At 34.3% G+C, this 27,215-nt stretch overlaps 4 protein-coding genes across 7 annotated transcripts; 2 read left to right on the top strand and 2 right to left on the bottom strand.

Moving 5' to 3' along the window:
- The first annotated feature begins 1,478 nt into the window (after nt 1-1,478).
- LOC103853775 (probable serine/threonine-protein kinase PBL19) lies at nt 1,479-14,989 on the top strand. 3 transcript variants are annotated; one of them, XM_009130683.3, is made up of 6 exons: nt 1,479-1,547; nt 8,778-9,259; nt 9,341-9,390; nt 13,726-13,927; nt 14,101-14,223; nt 14,358-14,989. In XM_009130683.3, exons 2-6 carry the CDS (start codon nt 8,894-8,896, stop codon nt 14,754-14,756), a joined length of 1,140 nt encoding a protein of 379 aa, XP_009128931.1. In that variant the 5' UTR covers nt 1,479-1,547; nt 8,778-8,893; the 3' UTR covers nt 14,757-14,989. The 3 variants fall into 3 exon arrangements, with proteins under 3 accessions (XP_009128931.1, XP_033141437.1, XP_033141436.1); XM_033285546.1 differs by lacking the exon at nt 1,479-1,547 and adding an exon at nt 6,854-8,046 and having other exon boundaries at nt 8,147-9,259; nt 9,341-9,395; nt 13,731-13,927; XM_033285545.1 differs by lacking the exon at nt 1,479-1,547 and adding an exon at nt 6,858-8,046 and having other exon boundaries at nt 8,147-9,259.
- Nucleotides 9,402-13,712, top strand: LOC117132062 (putative nuclease HARBI1). 2 transcript variants are annotated; one of them, XM_033285540.1, is made up of 2 exons: nt 9,402-10,257; nt 11,679-13,712. In XM_033285540.1, the coding sequence occupies exon 2, from the start codon at nt 12,130-12,132 to the stop codon at nt 13,447-13,449; it is 1,320 nt and encodes a 439-aa protein (XP_033141431.1). In that variant the 5' UTR covers nt 9,402-10,257; nt 11,679-12,129; the 3' UTR covers nt 13,450-13,712. The 2 variants fall into 2 exon arrangements, with proteins under 2 accessions (XP_033141431.1, XP_033141430.1); XM_033285539.1 differs by having other exon boundaries at nt 11,674-13,712.
- Nucleotides 14,990-15,231: 242 nt separating the features above from the next.
- LOC103853774 (FCS-Like Zinc finger 1) lies at nt 15,232-16,714 on the bottom strand. The gene is made up of 2 exons (XM_009130682.3): nt 15,919-16,714; nt 15,232-15,794 (listed from the first exon to the last, which is right to left on the bottom strand). The coding sequence occupies exons 1-2, from the start codon at nt 16,470-16,472 to the stop codon at nt 15,602-15,604; spliced, it is 747 nt and encodes a 248-aa protein (XP_009128930.2). The 5' UTR covers nt 16,473-16,714; the 3' UTR covers nt 15,232-15,601.
- A 3,888-nt stretch (nt 16,715-20,602) lies between these two features.
- On the bottom strand, nt 20,603-23,079 carry LOC117132001. The gene is made up of 2 exons (XM_033285283.1): nt 23,022-23,079; nt 20,603-21,615 (listed from the first exon to the last, which is right to left on the bottom strand). The coding sequence occupies exons 1-2, from the start codon at nt 23,077-23,079 to the stop codon at nt 20,603-20,605; spliced, it is 1,071 nt and encodes a 356-aa protein (XP_033141174.1).
- Nucleotides 23,080-27,215: the final 4,136 nt, after the last annotated feature.

Raw genomic sequence — 27,215 nt, 5'->3', positions numbered from 1 at the left:
TATGTAATGGCTATTATTGAATTGTTATCTTACTTAAATAAATGATAGAACCATTATGTAGTAAATATAAATAAAATAATATGTTAATTTAATTTATTTATCATTGATTGAAATGTTTTTGTAGTATTTAAACCTGTAAAATTAAGTTTTATTTATTTTCGTTTTTTATAAATTTTTTGAATATTTTTTATTATTTAATTTATTTAAATATTTGGTTATTAAAAAGATAAGTTCTAATATTTTATATTGTTTGGACATAAGACCAATTATAGTGTTGTTTGGGAAAATGGATAATAGTATAAAGAAATGACTATATTGTTTGGAAACATTGATTGTAGTATAAGGAAAAGAATATTAGTGATTTAATATAGGTTTAACTATAAAGTAGGAAGATATATTTAATTTAAAAACTTATAAAATAAATGTTAGGTCCAACACAATGTTTCTGTTTTAATAATATAGATATTTTCTTATCAATAACCTTTTTTTACATATGATTAGGGATTGACATTCTGATACCATTTGGTTCGGTTAGGTTCTATTATGTGCGGATCTTTGTGGGTTCGAATCTTTGCAGCTTCGGTTTGGGTTTAGGTTCAGATAACCCATTTAGTTTAAAAAAAAATTAAAGTTCATATATACTTTAATTACTCAAAATCTAAAAATAAAAATAATATATAACATATACATTTGAATAATGTGTGCCAAAATACTTAAACTTAACATAAAAATTGGTTTAGTAATTTATAGTTGTTTTAAAAAATTCAAAATATAACATATAAGAAAAAATATAAATTTTTATATTATATGCTTAATGTTATTGTTTAATTTATTTTAATAATGTAAATTAAACAAAAAGTATGAAGAATAACAAAATTGTTATCAAATATTTATTATTTATAATCATTAATTGTGATATATATGTTAATCATATTAGGTAATTCTATAATTTTTATTTAAGAAAAGAATAGTGAATATTCTTTTGTACACTACTAATTAATTTGATAGTTAATTTAATAAAAAAAAAATATATTTAGGTGGACCAACTTATTTCTTTAAGAATTCTGAGAGTTATTCTCATGATGTCACGTGACTACAAAAACATATTGTAATGCTCCATGATTAATATATAGTAGATATATATATATATATATATATGCTAGATATATATATATATCGATTTCATTTATATAATAAATGTATATTCTCAACAATATCAACCATACAATCTCACCATATCTAAATATTAAAAACGAAATTAATCAATATTATAACAAGTTTAATTTTGGTTATTTAAAAAGTTCGTAATTAGGAATATTGTGATCGATTTATTTAACCAAATAACCGCACATGCGTGTAGGTCAAATTCTAGTAATCACTTACAGCACAAGTCTTCGGCTAATCGTCTTCGTCTTCCTTTTTAAAAGACAAGGCAGAGACCGTCACGCTCTTTCATCTTTGTCACTTGCCCATCTCCAAATTTTCCCTGGTTTTCTAGACAAAGAATCAGTGTGAATATTACTTGTTTTCCTTGCACAAACTTCCAAATTTTAGATGCATGCATTATGACATAGATATAGTTAGATGCGTGCATATATTTATATATATATATATAGTATATACTCTTAGTTTTTGAATTTTTCATAACGTGTATACGTAACGAGTCAAGGTTTATATAGCATATATTTACATGTATATATAGCATATATTTACATGTGAAAGTACCGTAACCTATTGGTTCAAATTTCAAACTAAACAATTTTTTTTGCAAATTATAAGAAATCTATGTTAAAACAAAAAATCACGAGAAACATATAGCAACTTAATAAATCTGCATTTAAAGTCTGATAATATACGTAAATGGAAAATATGAGCTTGATGACGATATATAAATATGTGTGTATATGATTTACCACTACGCTCATTCTTTTTATATTTTGAGAACTCCAGTTATCATATAAAAATGATTAAATCCATATTTTGTGCTATCTTTATCATCCTTATTCTAAGTTTGTTTGATGTTTTACCATCGTTAAAGTAGTGTATTGTTTCCACGGCTTGTGTTAAAAAAAAAAAACGTTTCCACTGCCAAACAAAGAAAATACTTATATGTTTTTTAATGTTTGTTTGACACTAGGGCTAATGCCGAATGAGGTTCAAGGAGACATGTGTGGAGAGGTTTTACGACAAGCAGACTGTGGTGCTCAGGGTGCTCGCTCCTGTGGCGCTCTGTGCGGTTATCTAGAGCGCGGAACTGTTCACTGCGTCCGGGTATCTGATGGAAAATTAGCATGTTTCTGTGTTTTTAAATGCCCTTCTTTAATTTTTGTTTCACTCTTTAAAACGGTATCTCACTTTTGAGATAATACGAAATGTAAAAACACGATAAAATGTTTTTTTGAGATAATACGAAATATAAAAACACGATAAGAATTTTTTTTTTAAAGTATCTCTCAAAAATTTGTTAGAAATTCCAGTGTCATATGTTGTTTTATAAATGATTAAATTCTGTTAAAAAATAACCATTAATAAAAAATATTAATACTTTAAGGATGAAAAACTTTAATTGAGAATTCCCCAATAAATATGCTTTAAAAATATAATTCTCCATGATTTAATTAGCCATTGAGAAATATAATTAAAAATAAAACTAATTTGTTATGACTAGTTTTCTTGAAATAAGTATGAATCGTATGACATAAGTCTTACATTGGTCAAGAATCAATCACTCTTCTTTCACACGTATACGTCTATTTCCCGTTACGCGATTTCTTCGTCTTCCTTTGTAAAAGTTTTCGATTTCCGGTTATAGTTTTTTTTGATATTAACAAAAGTTACAAATAAGGACAAAAACTTTACAAATATATATATAAATACATTTAATATAGGGCAATTCTCTTAAATAACCATTTTTAAGTTTTTATCACAAAAATAATCCTCAAAAAATAAAATGATCAAAATAGCACCTTTTTATTTTGAAACTTTTAATATTTATTTTTTATTTTTTGATATTTGAAACTCCATCCCCAAAACCCACCCCTTAATTTCTAGATTAGTTAACCCAAGAGATATAAATACATATTTTACCCTTTAATAAAACTTCTTTTTGTCATTTTGCTTTTTAAAGGCTATTTTTGAGAAAATAAACTAAAAATGCTATCCAAAGAAATTTTTCTTTAATATATTATACAACACACACAGTATTACAATATCATATAACAAAAGATGATATAAATTTTATGTATAGTAAAACAACACACATACACATAAATTTTAGAAAATTACATATAAAATACCAAATTCTCAAGCATTGTTCATGTAATACTCTCATACTAGGATAAGACCTACGCCTTGCGCATGGTGAATTTATATGAAAATTATTTAAAAAATATTGTATGGAAATATAAAATTTATATTCTTGATCGAATTAATATTTTTGGCCCTTAAACAATTTTTTAAATTTTCTTTTGTTAATTACATAATTTGTTTATTGATGAGCTGATCCCAATTTTTAAAATATTTCAGGTCAAAAAATCACTTATTGCATAAGAACCTAACATTTAAGCCGAAGAATATCATGCCTAGTATTTGGTTACAATGAAACTATGCCAGCTCGGTTTTATATCATGATTTATCAATTTTAAAAGTTAATTATGATTATGAAAAGTTTACGTTCACGTGTCAATCCTATCTATCTTCACATTTTTGTGTCGTTTTTCATTTTGGTTATTGTGCGATATAAATATTGATTTTTGAGATTATTCTCATCTTTCGTTATTTTGTTTTGGCATAAGATTTAGAAATTATTTAAGATTTTTAATAATATTAAAGAGATACTTAGGTTAAGATCCGCGCCTTGTACAGAATAAATATCTTATATTTATTATTTATTTCATGTTCTTCTACATATTATGAAATAATTAAATAATAATTATATATTAAATAACTAAGAAATCAATTACTATTATGTAATAAATTGGTGTGCGCATATAAATCAAACGACCGCTCTTGTTTATTCGCAATCATTTTAGGGTAAATAAATCAAAACAATCAATCTTATCTATCGTATATGATATATAATTAAATTAAAATAATTTTAACATAGATATATAGTATAATTTTAATATGGATATATATTAAATGAGGTTTCTACTCATATGATTTTATGATTATTTGCATATTTGTGTAACAAAATTTTAAACCAACGATTTTTTAATGTGGAATGTTTAGTGGTTTTAATATTTATAATCATTTAAAAAAAACAATGAATATTTCAAAATTAAAATATTAACTTTTCAATATATGTTCAACGCGTATATCAAAATAGAAGTATGTATTTTCATATGATGTATAATTTAATTTAAACGATATATATATATATATATATATATATATATATATATATATATATATATATATATATATATATATATATATATATTAACATAAACAACTATTAAAATAAAATTATTTATTCATATAATTTTATAATCATTGTATCTTATTATAGAAAAACAATTAAACCTTGATCACAAAAGTTTATGTGAGACTTTTAATAGTTTTAGTAATTTATACTCGTTTGAAAAAATCCAAATACAACATATACAAAAAAATCTAAATTTTTATTATATGATTAATGTAATTGTGTAATTTATTTTAGTAATAAATAATTAAACAAAAATGATAGAAAGTATACAGATTGTAACAAATATTTATTATTTTAAAATCATTAATTGCCTTATATATCTTAATCACATTAGGCAATTCAGTAATGTTTTACTTAAGAAAAAAATATATAATAATTTCAATTTGATAAATGAATGGTCTATAATGGACATATTATATAATATAACATTCCCTAACAATTTAATTTTGGACTAAAAAAAATCAATTGATTCTCAAGCCGCCACGTAAGCAAAATTAACATTCCAATTACGTGACAACTCAACATGACATTTTTTTAATTATTACAAACTACATGTTATAACTTTTTAAATGTTTCTCTATGAATATATAGGGGATGTGCTCAATCAACACATTCCAAAGTGATAAATGAGGTTCCTTATTTTTAATTTGTAGATTACGAGCTAGAAATTATTAAAATCGAGTATGTTCATTACCGCAATTTGTAAGATATGTAATATTTAAATGTTTATGTAATTTGCTTTAATTTGTGCTAAGTTTGTAAAAGGGAATTTCATTTTTTTGTGGACTTTATTTTATGTATTTTTATATTGTGTGAACTTTATTTTAATGTTATGTAATATTTATCTTATTTTTATTTTTATTTTTTATTATTTATCTTATTTTAATTTATTTTGGTGTATTTAAGTTATTCTAAATTAAGTTTAGCATATGTATTTATGAAAAGAAATAACTATAAGGACCAAACAGAAAATAAAAGATAGTTTTGAGTTTGTGAATAGAAACCTCAAATTTGAGGTTTCACTATTCACAACTTCAAAATTTGAGAATTTGAAGTTGGGTTGGAATGACACAAAACCTTAAAATTCGAGGATTTAAGGTTGGATTGGAGATGCTTGTAGGTAGGGGTGGACTTTTGGGTTTGGATCGGATATTTTGGTATAGAAGCATAAAACCTGTTCCGGTATTTTTACACTTCGGGTCGGGTTCATGTACTTTTAGTTCAGATTCGGGTATTTTGGATATAACCGAAAAACCAAAGTATTTGATAATTTTTTTTTGAACTATTGATAAAAAAAATTAAAGCCACATAATTCTTGCAAAAAAAAAACTGTTACTTCTCTTGCTTTCGTTACGTAACAGATCAAAAGTAACAAGGGAAGCTCAATGGATGGAAACTACCCCTCCGTAAACGACTAGATGGTTCGAGGTGGCTCTGGTTGTTACAGTGATGGTGGTTATCGTTGATGACAACAACAACTAATGTCTCCGAAAAACTTTACATGGATCGTGAGAATAACAATATTTTAGAAAAGAAGATCTTGTAGGAAGAAAAGATGAGAGATGGGAGATGTAGATAGATGGTGCCTTAATCTCTCACGTTTAAGAAAGAGTACATATATATATATATATATGTGCACACGTTTAAGTTAGGAAAAATAATGATTTTGTATTGATTTTATATAATATTAATTAAACCAAAATCGGTTTAGAGAAATCATTCATTACATATTGGATGAAAGATGTATATTTGGGTTAAAGTATATATATGTTTGGATGACGTATTATTTCGAGTTTGGATATATCCGATCGGGTTCGGGTATCCAAACATGTTCAATAAAGAACCTGTTTGGGTATTTTGCTACTTCAGTTTAGATTCAGGTTCGGGTTCAGATTCGGATTTAGGTTTGGATTCAGGTTCGAGTATCGGATAAAATGCCCAGCCCTATTCTTAAGTGTAACCATTACTTAATAGCATCTCCAATGGAGAGTTCTATCCATTGGAGTAAAAAAAAATTGGATTGAATTTTCCATAAAATTATGAACCCAACACAATTACATATGCATATATTATATATATATATATATATATATGTGTGTTTTTAGGAATTCAATGGATACAACTTTCCATTGGAAATGCTCTTGTGATCCATCCTTGGTCTTTTCAAGTGAGGGAGCTGAGCACGTGGGCGCTCAATCAAAACATGACAATTTTTTCTTGTGCATCCAAAACATGACAATTAAGATCAAACTAGAATTTGACCCGCGCTTTAAAAAGCGCGGGATTAATTTTCTTTTAAAATTCTACAAATTTTTTAATTATAAGACTTTTTTAATTATAAGATTATGTGTGTTTTATATATGATAACTATATACATTTAAAATTTATTGATTGTTTATGTTATAATTATAGATATTAGATATGCTATAAAAAAATTATATTTATATTTATGAAGTTATTTTTAAAGAAGTTAAGCTTTTAGAAAAAATATTGTATTAATTTTAATTTATTCTAAAGTATTATATTTATATAGTAAAGATATTTTCTCATTACATAATTTAATATTTTTTCCACATTTTATTTTTAATGATAATATTTTATTAAATTATTTAGATGCATATATTTGTTCCAATTATATAAAAACACTACTATATAAGTTGAAAAAATGAAAGATATTTCTCATTACATATTTTAGTATTATTCTTTGCAGATTTTTTTTTCTTTGCAGATTTTAACTTTTAGTGATTATTTATTTGCTTATTTACTTAGATGCATATATTTGTTTCAACCATATAAAACTCAACTATAAAAATTGTAAAAAGGTAGTATTATGATTTTGTTATTTCTCAGAAATAGGAAATACACTACAAAAATACATATCAATTCATTTGTATCTCATAAATAAATTATATTAGTTTAATTTATTTATTACCCGCAAAATTAAGTATACTTCATATGATTAGAAATATCTAATTATTCAAAACAAAAAAAATCTGGTCGAAAAAAGAATTGTTATAGGTATGATAAAGTTTTACCGAAATTAAATGCTAATAGTTAATTAGCATTTATGATTTTATTTTGGTTTGTAAAGAAAATTTATTTGTTACCATAAATATAAGATATCTCTATTATTTTTGTAAATATGATGAAAATCTAAGGGTAGAATCTTAAATTTTTAAAATAGGATTATGCTTTAATAGTATAGATTTTAGATGCACTCAGATTTTAGGATCCTGCTAAAATTGGATCCTGATTTAATAATATAGACTTTAATAGTATAGATTTTAGATGCAATCATTATGACATAGATACACTTAGATTCATGCATATATTCTTAGTTTTTGAATTTTTCTTAATACATTAACGATAAAGATATAGCAACTTAAATATGCATTTAAAGTCTGATACATTCAGATATCGCACCATCATATATGGTATGTATTGATTTCCTAAAGATATACATAAATGGAAAATATGAGCTTGATGATGATATATAAATATGTGTGTACATATGATGTACACTACACTACGCTCATTCTTTTTATATTTTGAGAACTCCGGTTATCATATAAAAATGACTAAATCCATTTTTTGTGCTGTCCTTATCATCCTTACTCTAGGTTTGTTTGGTGTTTTACCAACTTTTAAAATACTGTACTGTTTCCGCTGCCAAAACAAATGATACTTACATGTTTTTAAATTGTATTTTTTTTTTGACAGGGCTGATGGCGAATGAGATTCAAGGAGACATGTGTGGAGAGGTTTTACCACAAGTAGATTGTGGTGCTGGCTCATGTGGCGCTCTGTGCCGTCAACTAAAGCACGGAACTCCTCACTGCGTTCGGGCATCTAATGGGAAATTAGCATGCTACTGTGTTTATCCTTGCACTTCTTGAATGTTTGTTTTACTATCTAAAACTTTAGGTATCTCACTTTTGAGATAAATACAAAATTGAAAAACACGATAAGAAATAATAAAGTATCTCTCGAAATTTGTTAGAAATTCCAGTAATATATGTTGTTTTATAAATGATTAAATTATTTTAAAATAACCATTAATAAAAAAAATTGATACTTTAAGGATGAAAAACTTTAACTGAGAGTTCCCCAATAAATATGTTGTAAAAAATAGTTTTTGATTAATAATTTATTGAGGAATAATAAGAAAAAAAAAACAAAGTTGATATGACTCTTGAAAATTACAGTACGAGTCCCTACACTTACTACATAGTTTGAAATTGTCCTACATTGATCAATAATCAATCACTCTCCTTTCACACGTATACGTCTATTTCCCGTTACGCCATTTCTTCGTCTTCCTTCGTAAAAGATAAGGAAGAGACCGTCACTGTCTTTGTCACTTTCCCATCTACGATTTTTCTCTACAAAGAATAGTATAAATGTTCCCCTTGTTTTTCCTTACACAAAGTTTCAATCTTTTTTCTCTCTCTCTTCTCTCCTTGAGACATGAACTGTCTGTTCTTGTTCAAATCCAAGAAACCCGAACCCAGAAACAAACAAAAAGACAGAAGAAAAGCACAAAACTCAGCTCCAGAACTGAGGAACAAGAGCCAAACGCCGTCGTTTAACCTCCACAAACCGAGATCTTTGCCTTCTGGGCGAAGTATCAGAGACTTGGATAGAGAGAGAGAACAGAGTCTTAGGGTATTCACTTACGAAGAACTCAGTGAAGCCACTTGTGGGTTTAGCAGAAGGCTTAAGATCGGTCATGGTGGATTCGGTAATGTTTATAAAGGAAAGATTCCCACCACTGGAGATTCTGATCCTCCACTTGTCGTCGCCATCAAGAAACTCAATCCACAAGGTTTACAGGTAACTGAATTGAGAGATTGTTTTTTTTTTAATGAGTTTTGATGTTTTCTCTTTCTTCTGTGTTGTAATGGTGTGTATTAGGGTCACAAGCAATGGCTAGCAGAAGTTGAGTTTCTAGGGGTAGTGAATCATCAGACCATCATTATCGCGGTATCAAGAGGAGGGTTTTAAGCTAATTTCGGTTTTAAAATAAATAAAAAATAGAGAATTAAAGAGAATACGTAGCTTAATGTGGAGCGGAAGAGACGGGGTTTCAAGGGCACGTGTCACTCAATCACAATCTCTCTCTCTCACAACCTTCTCGTCTTCTCTCTTTCTCTCTTGGCGACACCGAAGGTGAAACAATGATTTCTCGACGACGATGATCTCTCCGACTCGTCGACGGCATCAGCCGGAATCTCTATCGGTGGAATCGTCGCCTCTCCGTCTGTGGTCGACGAATCTCCGTCTCCACCGGTCTCCTCGGCGATTCCGCCTCTCTCTCTTTATCGGTCTCCCTCTCGATCTCCTCGACGATTCCGCCTCCCTCTCGATCTCCTCGACGACTCTGCGTATCCCTCGCTCTCCACGACGGCTCACTCCACCTTTCTCTCCGGCCTGTGGCTATCATCCACGAAATCAAACCGAAATCAAAAGCTAAGTTTTTCCCGTTATACGTCTGAATCATTCATTTTTTTATTGATTCGTTTGTTGTGATGCATGCGTGTGTTGTGTTTGTTTATGTCTGATGATTAAACTCGGTTATGTATCTGTCTTTGTAATTATTCATGCGTCTGAGTTGTTGCTTGTGTTTGTTTGTGTCTCAATATGCAATCGAGACTGTTGGATAGTTTATGTCTACTGATTCAAGAGATGATGTTTCAGTATTTGTTTCTTAATCTTTCTTGTGTTTTAATCGTTCTAGTGTTGATTTGTGTTTCCTTTTCAGAAGAGACATGAAGTTTCTTCAAAGAAGACGTCTGTGGTTTGGACGGATGTAGACGCAATGGCTTTTTGAGGTTAGTTATTTGATTGCCTTAACTCTGAATTGATTGCGAATCTGAATTAGAAATTAGGTAGATAGCAGGTAGTTAGAAAGGAAATGAGTTAGATAAATCTCTGACCGATAGTGTGATAAATGAGGTAGATAGCAATGAATGTTAGCTAAATTTGAAGTGTGATTAAAGAGTTAGCTAAATGTCACCTCCAATGTGGTTGTGGGTGTGATCAAAGCGTTAAACGCTTTTCTCTCTTCTATTAAACAGGGTCGTTCTTCTCTCTTTCTCTATCAAACACGCTTTCTCTCTTCTATTAAACACCATCCATCTTTCATCTATCTTCTTAGAAAAATTCTGATATGGATTCCCATCCGTATATGAATTTAAATTTTGTTGATCTTCTTCAAACTCAACAAGATTCTGGCGTTGGTTCAGAATCCTCACCTATTCCTTTATTTGGGATGCAAGCAACCGAAGGTTCAAACTTCGAACCAGAAAGTCCTGTGGAGAGTAAAGTAAGACGCACGTGGACTCCAACACATGACAATGTCCTCATCAGCTCATGGTTGAACACCAGTAAAGACCCTATCATTGGGAATGAGCAACGGAATGATGCTTTCTGGAAGAGGATAGCAGCCTACTACTCGGCTAGTCCTAAAATCGCTGACTGCGACAGAAGAGGGGCATCACAGTGTAAGAATAGGTGGCACAAAATCAACGAAGCAGTGGGGAAGTTTTGTGGAGCTTTTGAAGCAGCGACTCGTTCTAAAACCAGTGGGCAGAACGAGACTGATGTTCTCAAACATGCCCACGAAATCTTCTTCAACAACTACAAAAAGAAGTTCATATTAGAACATGCTTGGAAAGAGCTAAGACATGACCAGAAGTGGTGTGATCTATCTTCGCCTTGCGCTCAAGGAGATTCCAAAAGGAAGAAGCTTGATAACGGTTCGCAGTCAGGGTGCTCTGTAGCTGATGAAGCAGGGACTCGACCCCCTGGTGTTAAGGCTGCAAAAGCCCGTGGGAAGAAACCAATTGTTGAGGGAAAAGACGTTGGTGAGCTTCAGGTAATGTTGGTTAAGAAGGAGAAGATGTCCAAGATGAAGCTTCTGGACAGGTTCATGGCTAAACAAGAACCTCTAGATGATGATGAAATAGCTCTGAAGAAGAAGTTAATTAAGGAATTGTTGCTGTCTAATTAGGTGTTCTTGTTGTTTGGTTAATTATGTTTGGTTCTCGGATTTGAAAGCTCTGTTAAAGAGCTTCAGTTTTAACTTTAATTATCGGATTTGAAAGCTCTGTGAAGAGCTTTATTTTTCACTTTATCTGTAATTGTTCTCCTGTTCTTGATGATATAAAATATTTAAGTTGTTCTTGTGTTGTTCAGTTATATTTACAGTTGTTGTTTATGATATATCATGTTTCTTTGTCTTGTAGAGAAGTCACGGAGTCCACAGAGATGCTTGGACTGAAGGGAGTCACGGAGTCCACAGAGAGATGTCATGTACCATGTCTTGTAGTGTGCAGGGTCTGTAACGAGTCACGGACCATGTGTTTGTATGTGTCAGTATGTGTTTGTACGTGTCTTGTATGTGTCACAGAGTCCATGTTTTTGTTTGTGTCTGTATGTGTTTGTATGTGTCGATGTCTTGTAGTCACGGACAGTATTTTTGTAGTCACGGACTTTTACCAAACTCATCTTCTATTTATAACATCAATCTCATCTTCTATTTATATCAACCTTCTCTCTCGAAACATATACAACGAACTCTTCTTCTCTGCTTTACAACAACAAACTCTTCTTCTCTTCTTAACAACAACAAACTCTTCTTACCATATTTATATTTTTTCCCCTTATTATAAACACCAAAACCATCTTTATAAAAACTTTATATGGCTTCTTCTTCTCATGATGATGATGCGTTTGATGATGCATTTGATGATGTTTTTGATGATGTCTATGATCAATATTTTGATCAAGCATTTGAGAATTTGACCATTCGTCGTGATCAAGAAGAACGAAGAAAGAAAAGAAAAAAACGAGCGTATATCGAAAGACATCGTGAGGAAGGGCATATTCGTTTATGGAATGATTATTTTAGTGATACTCCAACGTATCCTGAAAATTTCTTCCGACGACGTTTTAGAATGAACAAGTCATTGTTTATGCGGATTGTTGACCGTCTCTCCAACGAAGTTCAATACTTTCAACAAACGCAAGATGGTCTCGGAAGGAGCAGTCTCTCTCCCCTTCAAAAGTGTACTGCAGCGATTCGTGTCTTGGCATATGGTTCTGCGGCTGATGCGGTCGACGAATACCTCCGGCTCGGTGAAACAACAACTCGGTTATGCGTGGAAAATTTCGTCGAAGGGATTATATATTTGTTTGCCGGTGAGTACCTCAGAAGACCGACACCGGCTGATCTTCAACGTCTACTTCATGTTGGAGAGTATCGAGGATTTCCCGGAATGATTGGAAGCATCGATTGTATGCACTGGGAGTGGAAGAATTGTCCCACCGCTTGGAAAGGGCAATATTCTCGTGGTTCGGGTAAACCAACAATTGTTTTGGAGGCGGTTGCTTCATATGATCTCTGGATATGGCACGCGTTTTTTGGACCTCCAGGTACGTTAAACGATATCAATGTTCTTGATCGCTCGCCTGTTTTTGATGACATTATAAACGGTAAAGCTCCTCCAGTCACTTTCTCTGTCAATGGAAGAGAGTATCATATGGGTTACTATCTCACCGATGGGATCTATCCAAATTGGGCAACTTTTATCCAATCAATTCCACAACCACAAGGGCCGAAAGCTGTTTTATTTGCTCAAAATCAGGAAGCTGTCCGAAAAGATGTCGAGCGTGCATTTGGAGTATTGCAAGCTCGTTTCGCTATTGTCAAAAATCCAGCGCTGTTTTGGGACAAAGCCAAAATTGGGAAGATTATGAGAGCGTGTATCATACTACATAATATGATTGTAGAAAACGAAAGAGATGGATACAGTCTATTTAATGTTGCGGAGTTCCAACAAGTAGAAGACAACGGAACTTCACAAGTCGATCTCGGTTTTTCACAGGAAATGCCTACAAATATCGCCAATATGATGCATTCTCGACAAAGAATTCGTGATGAACCAACGCATCACCAACTAAAAGCTGATTTGGTTGAACATGTATGGCATAAATTCGGATCTGATGAAGACGACAACTGATGAAGCTTCGTTCCAATAATTCTCCTTTATTTTACTAATCTTTTTTATATTTTATTTTAATTCTATATTTAAAATGTTATGTATAATAATTTTATTAATAAATTTTAAGTTGCCTAAAATAATGTTTTTTTTTTAAAAACCCTAAAATTAGAACCTTGCAATGGACGCACATATTTGAAGATCTCTTATTTAGGTTTCTTAATGTCACTTTTCCAACTTAATAATATTTAAAAATTAATTAGCACCCCTAAGTGGGTATCAAGGATAATGGTGCTCTCAGAACGTTGTGAAGCTCTTAGGTTATTGCTCCGAAGATGGGGAGAACGGAATGGAGAGGCTTTTGGTTTATGAGTACATGTCTAATCGAAGCTTGGAAGAGCATCTATTCACGCGTGGAGCTCGCACGTTACCATGGAAACAAAGGCTTGAGATCATGCTTGGTGCAGCTGAAGGATTGGCTTATTTACATGAAGTTAAGGTGCAATTTTTAAACTGAAACAAAAACCCATTAGAGGTTTTAAAACAGATCCTATTGATTGTTCTTGATAATTTAGGACAGGCACAATGTGAACACATAAACCCATTAGGAATGAGACAGTTTTATGAACCGTTAATGAGTGGTGGATTCTTGTGGTATAATTGGTTGGGCAGGTGATATACCGTGACTTCAAATCCTCTAATGTGCTTTTAAATGATGAATTTTGTCCGAAATTATCGGACTTTGGGCTTGCAAGAGAAGGACCTCAGGGCGACAATACTCACGTCACAACTGCAGTAAGTATTAAACACTTCTTTTACCTTCTTGGGTTAATTGTGGTGTGCATTTGGTTATGGTTTTTACATAGTTTTAGATGAAGAATGGTTTGATAATGTCTTCTTCTTGATTTTTTTCTTGGTTCTCTTTGTAGAAAGTTGGAACACAGGGCTATGCAGCTCCTGAATACGTGCAAACAGGCCATTTGCGGTTAAAGAGCGATGTATATAGCTTTGGTGTTGTGCTTTACGAGATCATAACCGGACGTCGAACCATTGAGAGGAACAAGCCACCCGCTGAACGGAGACTATTGGAATGGGTCAAAGAGTATCCTCCTGATAGTCGACGCTTCAGCATGATCGTTGACCCGCGGCTACGCAATAACTATCCATCTGCTGGAACGAGGAGTTTGGCAAAATTGGCTGATATTTGCCTCAAAAAGAACGATAAAGAGCGGCCCACGATGGAGATTGTAGTGGAAAGATTAAAGAAGATTATCGAAGAGTGCGATAGTGGAGATTCTTATATAGCCGCGAGTAAAGAAAGTAGTTAGGTAAGAAGCAATAGTAGAGCCGCAGGACCTGTGGAGGGGAGTTTGAGAGGAGGTGTTAGTGTTAGAGAATGATTTTTGAGTTTGGAATATTTTTTGCATAGTGAATATTATACAAATAAGTTTTTTTTTCATCGAATATTATACAAATAAGTTAGTAAATGCAAATCATGAAGTAAGATGAATACTAGAAAAAATGAAGGAAAATGAATATATATGGAAATGATTTGTTACAAGTTATGTCTCATATAACTTTTGTTTCCATGAAAAGGTAAGAATCGCTACACTTTCAAATGATGGTTGTATTGAAATTCATTTGAATACTTGCGTAGTTACGTTGGTAATAGCTCTTGTGACTACAGCAAAAAAAACTGATACTATCACTCAATATCTAATATCAAAACACAAAGCATGGTTTGCCAGAACATAGAATAAAGTGTATAAATTTTAATACCTTGTATATGTTTTCATGGTTGAACATGTAAAACTGTCACATATGTATTTGTTTTCTTACCCAATAGATACACGAGAAGATTACTCAAGCATGCCCCATGGACTTTATAACTCACACAGGCATATACAATTTCTCTCTTCTCATATACTCCCAAAACTTTCAAGTTAAAAAAAAAGAAAAGAAAACTAGTGAAGAAGCTGATGGATCTTTAGCTTTCCCTGAAACTTCAAGCTAAAGTAATCTTCAGATTTAGAAAATATCAAAAGAGAATCCCAAAACCAGATTCGACACTTTAAGACACAATCTCACTTCTTCTTTTGTTTTTGTCTTTTTGTTTTCCTTTTTTATTATTATTATAATTATAATTCCCAAACTCATAATCAGATTCAGAATCTCAAGCAGCAGCAATAGTTCCGTTGTGACATGCATAACCACGAGATCTAGTTGGAGAAGAAGAAGAGCTTCTTTGTTCTTTTCTCCTCATTGCTGATTTCACAGAATAAGACAGACTCTGTTTCTTCTCTTTTGCTTCATCTCTCTCTATCTGTTCTTGTCTACACTCTTCACTGCAAAACGGCACGTCTCCTCTGCAATTTACACACACAATCAAAACTTTGAATCAGACCCATGAATTATTTGCATGGCTAATGAGAAAAAAACAAATTCTTTTCGATTAAAAGGCGAATCTGATGCATAGATCTAAAAGTGTACCTGTACATGTAGATGTCTCTGTTATCACCGAGTGGTTTCTGACAGAGGAAACACGAATCCAAGAAATGAGGCTGTCGATTATCGAATCTGAAATCATGGAATCTTCCAGAAACTGCGGATCTCGGAGAGGAAACAGAGTATTGATGGTGATAATAGCTTGGATGGTTGTAGTTGTTGTAATAGGAGTTAGTGTTTTTGCTGAAACTGTTCATTCCGACGTAAGAGAAAGGACTTGGAACGATGCCGTTTTGTGAGTTTACCTTGTTACCAGAACACCCAGCTTCCATCTCCGATAAAGAAGAAGCCAACTTATCTTCTTCTTCGATGAAATAAGGCTTCCTCTCTGAAACCTCCATGTTTCTGATTTTGAGAGAGAGAGAGAGAGAGAGAGAGAGAGGTTTTGTGGGTAGAATTTGCGAGGAAAGTGTAAGTGCGAGGGCTTTTATAGCAAATAAAAGACACTTTTGTTTCTCTGGGGGTTTAATATAGGGGAAGTAAGAAATTAGGGGGCCAGTTTTGAGAAATAGAGAATCTGTGAGTAAAAAAACTTTCATTCTATAGATCTGATCCTAAATGTATAAAAAAATAGTTCTAGAAATAGTTTTATTGACACAAAGAATAAATTAAAGCGTTTGTGTTAAGATTTGAGAGAAGGTTTGTGAGAATGTGTTGTGTATTTCTTATTGCTTACACCACTATATATAATGGTTCATACAAGGTGGAGTCAAAGAGAGAATTGATTACAAAAATACTTTACATAATGACATGGTCAAACTCATAAAGACTAAGGTTGAATGGGTCTTCCATGTGGCTGGATGTAAACTTTCAATGGACTTTAGTCTTGAACTTGTATGATCTAGGTTATGGACCATCCACTTCATGATTCATAACACTCCCCCTTGGATGCCATAACCATATAGGACTTGTAACATGCTAATATTGCCTCATTAAAACTTCTCCCGGAAAAACCCAAAACCCAATGTGGTAAAAGGGAAACCAGAGAAAGGAGAAATAGTACAACACACATTACTCCCCCTGATTTGGACATCACTGAAGGTCCTTGGGTCTTCGCATGCAAATCTGCTGCGTGAGCTTCCTGAATGTGCTGGTGGGCAATGACTTGGTGAAGAGGTCGGCTGAGTTCTCACTAGACCGGATCTGAAGGACGTTGACCTCTCCAGCTTTCTGCAACTCATGAGAAAGAAGAACTTGGGTAGAATATGTTTGGTTCGGTCACCTTTGAAATACCCGTCTTTGAGTTGAGCAATGCATGCAGCATTATCTTCATATATGATGGTCGGACCATTGTCCTTGACCATTCTACTATCTGATCGGATGTGTTGGGTCATAGACCTCAACCATACACACTCACGACTTGCCTCATGCATGGCAAGAATTTTTGAGTGATTAAATGAAGTGGCTGCTATAGTTTGTTTCATGGAACGCCATGATATAGTAGTACCACCATGAGTGAACACATAACCGGTTTGGGATCGACCATGGTGTGGATCAGATAAGTAGCCTGCATCTGCAAAGCCTACCAAACCATCTTTGGTTTCATTGGTATAAAATAGACCCAAATCCTTAGTTCCTTGTAGGTAACGTAGGATATGTTTAATTCCGTTCCAGTGCCTTTGGGTCGGACAAGAACTAAATCTTGATAGGAGGTTTACGGTAAAACATATAGCTGGTCTAGTGTGGCTAGCCAAATACATTAATGCTTCTATGGCACTGAGGTATGGCACTTCTGGACCCAGGATATCCTCATCGTCCTTCTTAGGACCGAATGGATCCGTGTCCAAATCAAGGGATCTCACGACCATTGGACTGGTCAATGGGTGAGCCTGGTCCATATAAATTCTCTTGAGTACTTTTTCAGTATATGCCATTTGATGCACAAGGATTCCTCCTTTCATGTACTCAAGTTGCAACCCCAAACAGACTTTGGTTTTACCTAGATCTTTCATTTCAAACTCTTTCTTGAGATATTCAACTGTTTGGGCGATTTTCCCAGAGGCAACATACACTGCTATGATAACAAATCCATTGTTTGCAAACTTCTTTATAAAGATACATGGACTGATAGGATCGTTCTTATAGCCTACTTTGGCAAGGTATTCGCTTAAACGATTATACCACATTCGACCACTTTGCTTAAGTCCATATAAGGATTTGTTCAGCCTTATGCAGTGTTCTTCTCGAGAACCTTTGTTAGCTTTAAGCTCAATACCCTCTGGTAATCTCATATATATTTCATTATCCAGTGGACCATAAAGGTATGCGGTTACAACATCCATCAACCGCATATCCAAATTTTCTTTGATGGCCAGACTTATTAAAAAGCGAAATGTAGTTGCATCCACCACAGGGGAGTATGTCTCCTCATAATCGATGCCTGGTATTTGTGAGAATCATTGTGCTACAAGCCGTGCTTTGTATCTTACAATTTCACCATGTTCATTTCTCTTCCTCATAAATACCCACTTATATCCCACTGGATTAATGTTAGAAGGCGTCAGGATAATCGATCCAAAGACATTCCTTTTCTTTAATGATTCTAACTCCATGTTTATGGCTTCTTTCCATTTGAGCCAATCAGATCTTTGAGTGAACTCTAGAATAGACGTGGGTTCATGATCCTCATTTAAGTCCATCATATCAAGGGCTACTTTATAAGCAAATATATCATCGATGTCGACATCTTTTCGGTTTCATCTTGTCCCAGACATAAGATAATTAATTGAGATCTCATCATTAGCACCTTCAGTACCATGAGGCTCGGCGTCCCGAGTCTCATTGGTTGGTACCTTAGGCTTGTCTGACAATCTATGACCTCGGTTTCTTTTGCACCTTTCTTTAATTTTCGAGGTCCTTTATCTTTGGAACCAATTGGTCTACCATGTTTGAGACGTGCCTTAGACTCTGTAGCCACTTGATTGTGTCCATCATGGACATCAATACTTATTGGTGCATTACAAGCTGGTATATAGGACTTAGTCACTCTTTTCGGGTCAGCAAAGGAATCAGGCAATTGATTAGCTAGCTTTTGCAAATGAATTAGTTTCTGGACCTCTAAATCACATGATTGAGTCCGAGGATCTTGCCATGATAAGGATGTTTGATTCCATTTTATTGTTTTGCCCAACTTGTTATTCTCTCCCCCTAATGTTGGGTACTCAGATTCATCAAAATGACAATCTGCATATCTGGCCTTAAGCAAATCTCCTGTTGTTGGCTCAAGATATTTAATAATGGTGGGAGAGTCAAATCCAACATATATTCCCATCCTCCTTTGAGGTCCCATTTTTGTTCTCTGTGGTGGTGCAATAGGAACATACACAGAACATCCAAATGTTTTGATATGGGACACGTCTGGCTCATGACCTGAGAGTAATTGGGATGGAGAATATTTGTGTTCACTAGATGGCCTTATGCGTATCAATTCAGCAGCATGTAATACCACATGTCCCCAAGCTGATACTGGAAGCTTCGACCTCATGAGTAATGGTCGAGCTATGAGTTGGATTCTTCTAATGAAGGATTCGGCCAATCCATTCTGTGTATGTACATGTGCCACGGAGTGTTCCACACTTACCCCCATGGACATACAATAATCATTAAAAGCTTGGGAATTGATTTCATTAGCATTGTCAAGACGAATAGTTTTAAGTGGAAAATCTGGAAAGTAGGCTCTCAGTCTTATGATCTGGGCCAGTAATCTAGCAAATGCCAGGTTTTTAGTGGATAATAAACAAACATGCGACCATCCGGTCGATGCATCAATGAGGACCATAAAATATCGAAATGTCCCACAAGGTGGGTGTATTGTCCACATATATCTCCTTGAATCCTTTCCAGAAAGTTTAATGTTTCCTTAACCACCTTTTGATGGCCTTATTATTAGTTTCCCTTGTGAGCATGGAACACATGGGAAGCTCTTAGGGAGAATTTTCCTATCTTTCAAGGAATGGCTAGTTGAGTTCAAGAGTATTTTACGCATCATAGCCGAACCAGGATGCCCGAGCCTGTCGTACCATTGGTTAAAGGCTTCTCTGAACTCTTTAGTCATTGTGACATTAACCTCGATCAAGTTTATATGGGCACAATAAAGGCCCATAGATATAGCAGGGATAGTCTCTAGGACTTTCTTATGGCCTTGGGTATTTTCATAAATCAAAAGGAATTCTTTCTTTCCCTCGCCCTTAGTTTCAACATGTAGACCATTCATACGAATGTCTTTGAAACTTAACAAATTTTTCTTTGATTTAGGAGAATATAATGCATCAGAAATTTCTAGATGCGTGCCATTAGGCATCATTAAGTGGGCCTGGCCATGGCCTTCAATAAGACTGACCGTGCCTGCTATAGTATTGATATTGGCACTTCTTAGGGTGAGGTTAACAAAATATCTTTTGTCTTTTAATATAGTGTGGCTTGATCCACTATTCACCATTAGCATGTTCTTGTCTTCTTTCATTTCTGAAAAATAGACAAGGATCATCATCTTAGACATTTCTTAAGTATAAGAATGTTTCATTTGGCTTTGTTTAAATGTTCTTAGGAAGTTTAACTGGATATATAAAATCAAATTTATTTCATAGATAGAACTTTATTTCAAAGTAGTAGAACAAAAACATAAAGCCAAAGGGAAATGCAAAGACAAAAGCAACATGATGTTGAAATTTTAATTGGCCTCTTTAAGGATATCTGAAGTCTCAAATTCAGTCTGATCATCATTGTCATGGGCTTGAACATCCTCATGGTCGAGATCATTCTCATCATTATGATGGACCCAATGGGCCACAGGGTTCTTTCCCTTTATGCTCTCTTGGTAGAGTTTAACAAGATGACTGGGAGTTTTGCATTGGTTGGCCCAATGATTGGTCATCCCACACCGATGGCAAGAAGATTTGGTCGAGCCATGGGTTTTGAAGTCGGACTTATACCCACGGCTAGGTTGATACCCTCGGCCATTACCTCGACCATATCCTCGGCCTCGGCTATGACCAAGGTGTTCACGTGGCTGAAACCCACAGTCACGTGGTTGAAACCCACAGTTACGACCTTGCCATCTTCCACGGCCTTTCATACGGCCATGGTTTGACTCTTTCTTTGGAGACTCATCTTTTGGCTCTCTGGCCGCATGTGCCTCAGGTAATGCCTTAGCACCAGGAGGCCTCATCTCACTATTCCTCATAAGTAACTCATTGTTTTGCTCAGCCAGCAACAAACAAGAGATCAAATTTGCATAGGTGGAGAAACCCTTTTCTCGGTATTGTTGCTGAAGCAAAACATTGCTTGTGTGGAATGTAGAGAATGTCTTCTCTAACATGTCAGCATCAGTGATAGTCTCTCCACACAGTTTCAACTTTGAGACTATCTTGAATAGAGCCGAGTTATACTCATCCACAGACTTAAAATCTTGGATCCTTAGGTTCCTCCAATCATATAGGGCCTTTGGTAAGAGCACCGTCCTCTGGTGATCATATCTGGATTTCAGTTCTGTCCAAAGGTCCAGAAGATTCTCAACAGTGAGGTATTGGTCTTTGAGACTTTCAGCAAGGTGATGGCGTATGATTAAGATCGCACTGTATCTATCCTTCTCAGATGACTCATTGCCATCAGTGATACAAGCACCAAGGTCTTTGGATTTCAAGATGATCTTGGTATCAAGTGCCCATTGAAGGTAATTGTCTCCTGAGAGATTGAGGGCAGCATACTAAAGATTGTTGATTTTCGACATCTGAATCAAATAATCCATAAAGGGATAAGGATTCATAATAAGATGATCAATGGGGATTTTGAATGTTTGAAATGTTTTTATATTTTTCAATCATCACTAACAAAATTCAATCATAAAAATCGATTTCAAGGTTGGTTTTAATAATAACTATGTGATCAAATAATAACTTTATAATCAAATGTTTTCAAAACAAGTATTTAAAATTTATTATATGATATACTAATTTAAAAAACTTGATTATTGTTTATAATATTTGAAATAAATATTTACTTTAGTCAAAGATTTTCATTTAAACAATCATAAAAGTTTTTCAAAAAAAAATTTCAGTTTTCAAAATCAAACATCAATGGTCAAAGATTTTCATTTAATGGGTTTTAATATTTCATTTATTCTGATTTTGACTGATCACAAAAGATCAAAAACGATTTTGGCTTTAGGGTGATGATGATTGTTTTATTTATTTATTTATTTATTTTTTTTGAATTTTGGATATTGGATTTTGCTGGTTGTGAAACCAAGCAAGAGAAAAAGTTTGATGTGTGTAATGGCCGATTTTATTTGGCAAACATCACATCAGTTTGGATTGAGGATTTTGATGGGGGTTTTTGATTAGGCTAGATTATACATTCATGATTTTACATCTGGTAATTAGGCCAATCAAAGGATTGAATCATGGGTTTTTTAATTTTTCATCAAATCCGGAAACATGGATGACAAAAGGAGAGAGGAGCAGCCGATTTTATGAATGGCTTTTAGCTAAGGGGATTTGCAATCTTTCAATAATTTTTGTTTATGATTCAAAAGGTTCTTAGAATCATGATTCATATAGATCATGGATTCAAGATTAATATTTGAGATGATTTTAGATCTACAGATTTTTCTCTTTTATAATATCTATAGATTTCTATTGTTTTATAAGTTTTAGGATTCATATAAAATTCAGATTCATATAGATCTTTATAATCAATAAAGTCTAAGTCTTTAGATTTTAGGGTTAGATTATTTTACCTTTTCACCACAAGGATTCTGAATGGACCACCTTAAGAGAGAGAGGAAGATGATCCGCGGATAGTGGAGAGAGGTGGAGAAGTGGCCGGCGTGGGGCTGGCCGGAGGAGAGGAGGTCGCCGGCGGAGAGCTTGCTCAGGTGGAGAGAGCTTCGTGCTGATAACGTGTTAAGATTTGAGAGAAGGTTTGTGAGAATGTGTTGTGTATTTCTTATTGCTTACACCACTATATATAGTGGTTCATACAAGGTGGAGTCAAAGGGAGAATTGATTACAAAGATACTCTACATAATGATATGGTCAAACTCATAAAGACTAAGGTTGAATGGGTCTTCCATGTGGCTGGATGTAAACCTCCAATAGACTCTAGTCTTGAACTTGTATGGTATAGGTTATGGACCATCCACTTCATGATTCATAACAGTTTGAAAATATATTTGGGTGTGATTGCACTACAAGAAAACAGGGGGATTCTGATGGCCAAAATCGTCGGAAATTCGTCGGAAAAGGCCTATTCCGACGAATTTCTGACGAAGGAGTTTGTTGGTATCATTTCGTCGGAAAAAAAGAATTCGTCGGAATTTCGTCAGAACTTCCGACGACTTTCTGACGAATACCGAGAAATGACATTCTGACGAACTTCCGACAATATTCCGATGCGGACACACGAGACCAGAGTTCATCGGAAAAACTATATACCGACGGAGACGGATCCTCCGAAGATTCCGACGAACTAAGTCCTCGGTAAATACCGACGGACTATGATTCGTCGGTAAATACCGACGGACTATTATTCGTCGGTAAATACCGACGGACTATGATTTGTCGGTAAATTCCGACGAATAGAGTCCGTCGGTATTTACCGACGAATCATATTCCGTCGGTATTTACCGAGGACTTAGTTCGTCGGAAAATGTCAATTTTAATACGAATTAGTTTTGCATTTTTATATATATTTTTTATATGAAAAATTAATTAATAAATAAAAAAATCTGAAATTTAAAACTAATAATATTATAGAATTTAAATTCATACAAACCGAAATAGAAAAAAAATATTCAGAAAATTTAAAATTCATGCAAAACGAACAAAAAAACATTCAGACAGTTTTAAAAAGCTGAAAAAAAACTAAGAACTCGAAGACATCAAACGATCTAGCTTCTGCATTATCTCGGCGTTGAACTTCTTCTGGGATGCCAGCTCAGCAAGGATAGTGGCATTCTCCGAACGGATAGTGGCATTCTCCGAAAGGATAGTGGTGTTCTGCTCCTCCAATGCCCCAATCCGTTCATCTTTGTCATGTAGCTCCTCGAGAATCATGGGATCGGCATACGGAGCTTGCGAAGAAGACGCCGGATACGAAGAAGCACGGCGGGCCAACCCAACTAAACGGCCTCCTTTCCTTTTAGGAACCGCCTACAAAAATATTTAAAGTTAGTAAATATAGACAAATTAGTAATCGACATTATAAAAAAAATATATTAATAAAAAAAATTACCTTTTCAACCATCTCATTTATTTGCAATAGGGACAAGTTGGTTGAAGCTCCCGTAGAATCGCCGTCATCAGAGAGAGGCTGAGATTGAGTTGCTATTTCAGCTTCCACCAAATCAACGACACCTTTGATCACGGGATCCTGAATTTGACCCGTCTTCTTGTTAGTGTGAGCCACCTTAATGAGTTGGAGACGATCAACGGGATTACCGTCATTTTCTTCGATCTAAAAAACCGCCATTATTAGCCAAAGAATATATAAAATATTTATTTAAAAAATATAAAGATAAATAATTAAAAAAAACTTACAAGTTCATCTTCCTTAGTAGACATAGAGCAAGCGCCGAGGTTGTGCACATACATACCTTTCCCGCCACGATCGCTCTTCCGGTTCTTGGAGTTCCTAGAAGACGTCTCTGCAGTTTCTTCCTTCTCCCAATGAGCTATCAACTGCTCCCACACCGTCCCGTTGATGAACCGTGGCCTCTTGTTCTTCTGCCAAACTGTCTTCCACGCGTTTATCTGCTTCGTATAAGAGTCCATGGCTTTTTCGTTGAATTTCTTACGGACTGTTTCCGTGAGATCGGAGTGCCAGTTGAACTCTTGCTACAAAAAAAACATAATTTAATAAGTAAATATATTTTAAAAAATGTAAATACTTTAAAAAAATGAAGAGTTTACCGCAAACTGACGAAACCACAACTCTCGTTCTTCGAAAGGAATCACACTCCACTTTGAATATCCAAAACGAAGCATGGAGTACATCATCTGGTTGATGCTCCTGCTAATACCATTTTTCGACTTGGTGAACCTTTAAAAATATACAAGTTAGTTAACAAGTTAATTAATGGAAAAAAACATAATACTACAAATTAAAAAAAATACTAACCAAGTGCTATGTCCTCGTCGTGGGTTGGGATGGAGAACCGGGAGATGCTCTCGACCTGGTTGTTGAACCAATAGATCAACTGGCATGACCCCCGGATCCTGTTGAGCAGCAGCGGGAGGGGCAGCGGGAGCTGGAGCGGGAATATATGCGGGAACCGAGTTTTGTTCGTGAGACGATCCCGATGCACGGGAACTGCTCACCGAACTACGTCGAAGACGGGCTGCGGGGCGGGGTACATCCTCGGACCTAAAAAAAAATTAATACATCAAAAATCTTTTCAAATCATTTCTATTTTTAATGTTTTCATTTATATATTTACAAAAGGTTTTATAAACGTTTAAAAAAAACAATTAAACCTTTTATTATACATAGTTTATTACTGGAAACTTATAAAAAATTATAAAATTTTTATAATTATAGAAAAATGTTGTTAAATATTTTTAAAATTTTTAAAAAACGTTTTATTATACATAGTTTATTACTGGAAATTTGAAAAAAATTATAAAAAAACAATTAAATTTATGTATACAAAATTATAAAAATTTTATAATTATAGAAAAATGTTGTTAAATATTTTTAAAATTAAAAAAAAACGTTTTATTATACATATTTTATTATTGGAAACTTGAAAAACGTTTTTAAAAATCAAAAAACGTTTTGAAAACAGTAAAACGTTTTGAATTTTAACAAAAACACAAAATAATTCCAAAAAAAAACTTAAACAACAATCCAAACAACAATCATAACTTATATATCCTAAACTATCCATTCAATCCTAAAATTTTCAATCAAACAACCTAAAATCCGAGATCTAACTTCCAAAACCCTAAAAAATTGGGATAAAACAAGGTTGGGATGATTCTTACATGATTTGGGGTTTGGGGAAGAGATATGAGGGTGAGAAGATGATTCGCCGGTGATGGGGGATCGAGAACGGCCGGAATCGCCGTGAAAGGGAGAGAAATCGCGGAGAGAATTGAGAGAGAGCCGGAGGCGGAAATAACGAAGAAGGAAGAAGAAGGGTAATTATATTTAACAATTCCGACGGACACGGGTTCGTCAGTATTCCGTCGGTATCATTAAATATATACCAATTGGCGGTTCGCGAAAATTTCACGCGGTTTGGTTTTCCCGGGTAAATTAAAATTCCGACGAAATTAAGTTCGTCAGTATATTCCGACGGAATACTGGCGTCCTTTCTGCATCAAAATCCCTAAACTGCTTCAACAAATCTTCCCCACTAACTTCCTCAGGTGGACCATCAAACACCTGCTTGTTCTTCGTAAACGAAGTCTTACTCCTGCGGTATGGATGATCAGGTGGAAGAAATCGTCTGTGACAGTCAAACCAACACGTTTTCCTTCCGTTCTTTAGTTGGAAAGCATCTGTGTCATCTTGACAATATGGACATGATAGCCTCCCATGTGTTGTCCATCCAGATAACATACCATATGCTGGAAAGTCACTTATTGTCCACATAAGTACTGCCCGCATCTGAAAGTTTTCTTTGCACGAAACATCGTATGTCTCAAAACCGTGCGCCCATAGTTGTTGCAACTCATATATCAGTGGTTGAAGAAACACATCTAGTGATCTTTTAGGATGATCTGGACCGGGGACGAGAATTGAGAGAAACAAAAACTCTCGTCGCATGCACAAGCTCGGCGGTAAGTTGTACGGGGTCACGATAACTGGCCATAGAGAATACTGTCTTCCATGCTTTCCAAACGGGCTGAAACCATCAGTAGATAATCCAAGATAAACATTTCTTCTCTCTTCCGCAAATTCTGGATATGTTGACTGGAAATGTTTCCAAGCCTTCGCATCTGAAGGATGTCTAATCTCACCATTTGTGGAATGCTCTGCATGCCATCTCATTGCTTTTGCTGTGCGCTCACACTGATACAACCTCTTCAATCTTTCCGTCAAAGGCAAATACCACATTCTTTTGAACGGGATCGGAACTCTTCCTCTCGTCTCCTGATAACGAGGTTTCCCACAAAATTTGCATACATTTCGTGTCTCATCCGCTCTCCAGTAGATCATGCAGTTGTCAATACATACATCTATCACTTCGTACGGTAGTTGAAGACCGGCTACAAGTTTCTGAACCTCGTAGTATGAACCCGGTGCAAGGTTATCCTCAGGTAGAATACCTTTGACAA

The sequence above is a fragment of the Brassica rapa genome, chromosome A02 (assembly GCF_000309985.2).
Source record: "Brassica rapa cultivar Chiifu-401-42 chromosome A02, CAAS_Brap_v3.01, whole genome shotgun sequence".
Taxonomy (NCBI): domain Eukaryota; kingdom Viridiplantae; phylum Streptophyta; class Magnoliopsida; order Brassicales; family Brassicaceae; genus Brassica; species Brassica rapa.
The sequence above is the reverse complement of the archived record's forward strand: the minus strand, read 5'-3'. Positions and strand labels throughout refer to the sequence as shown.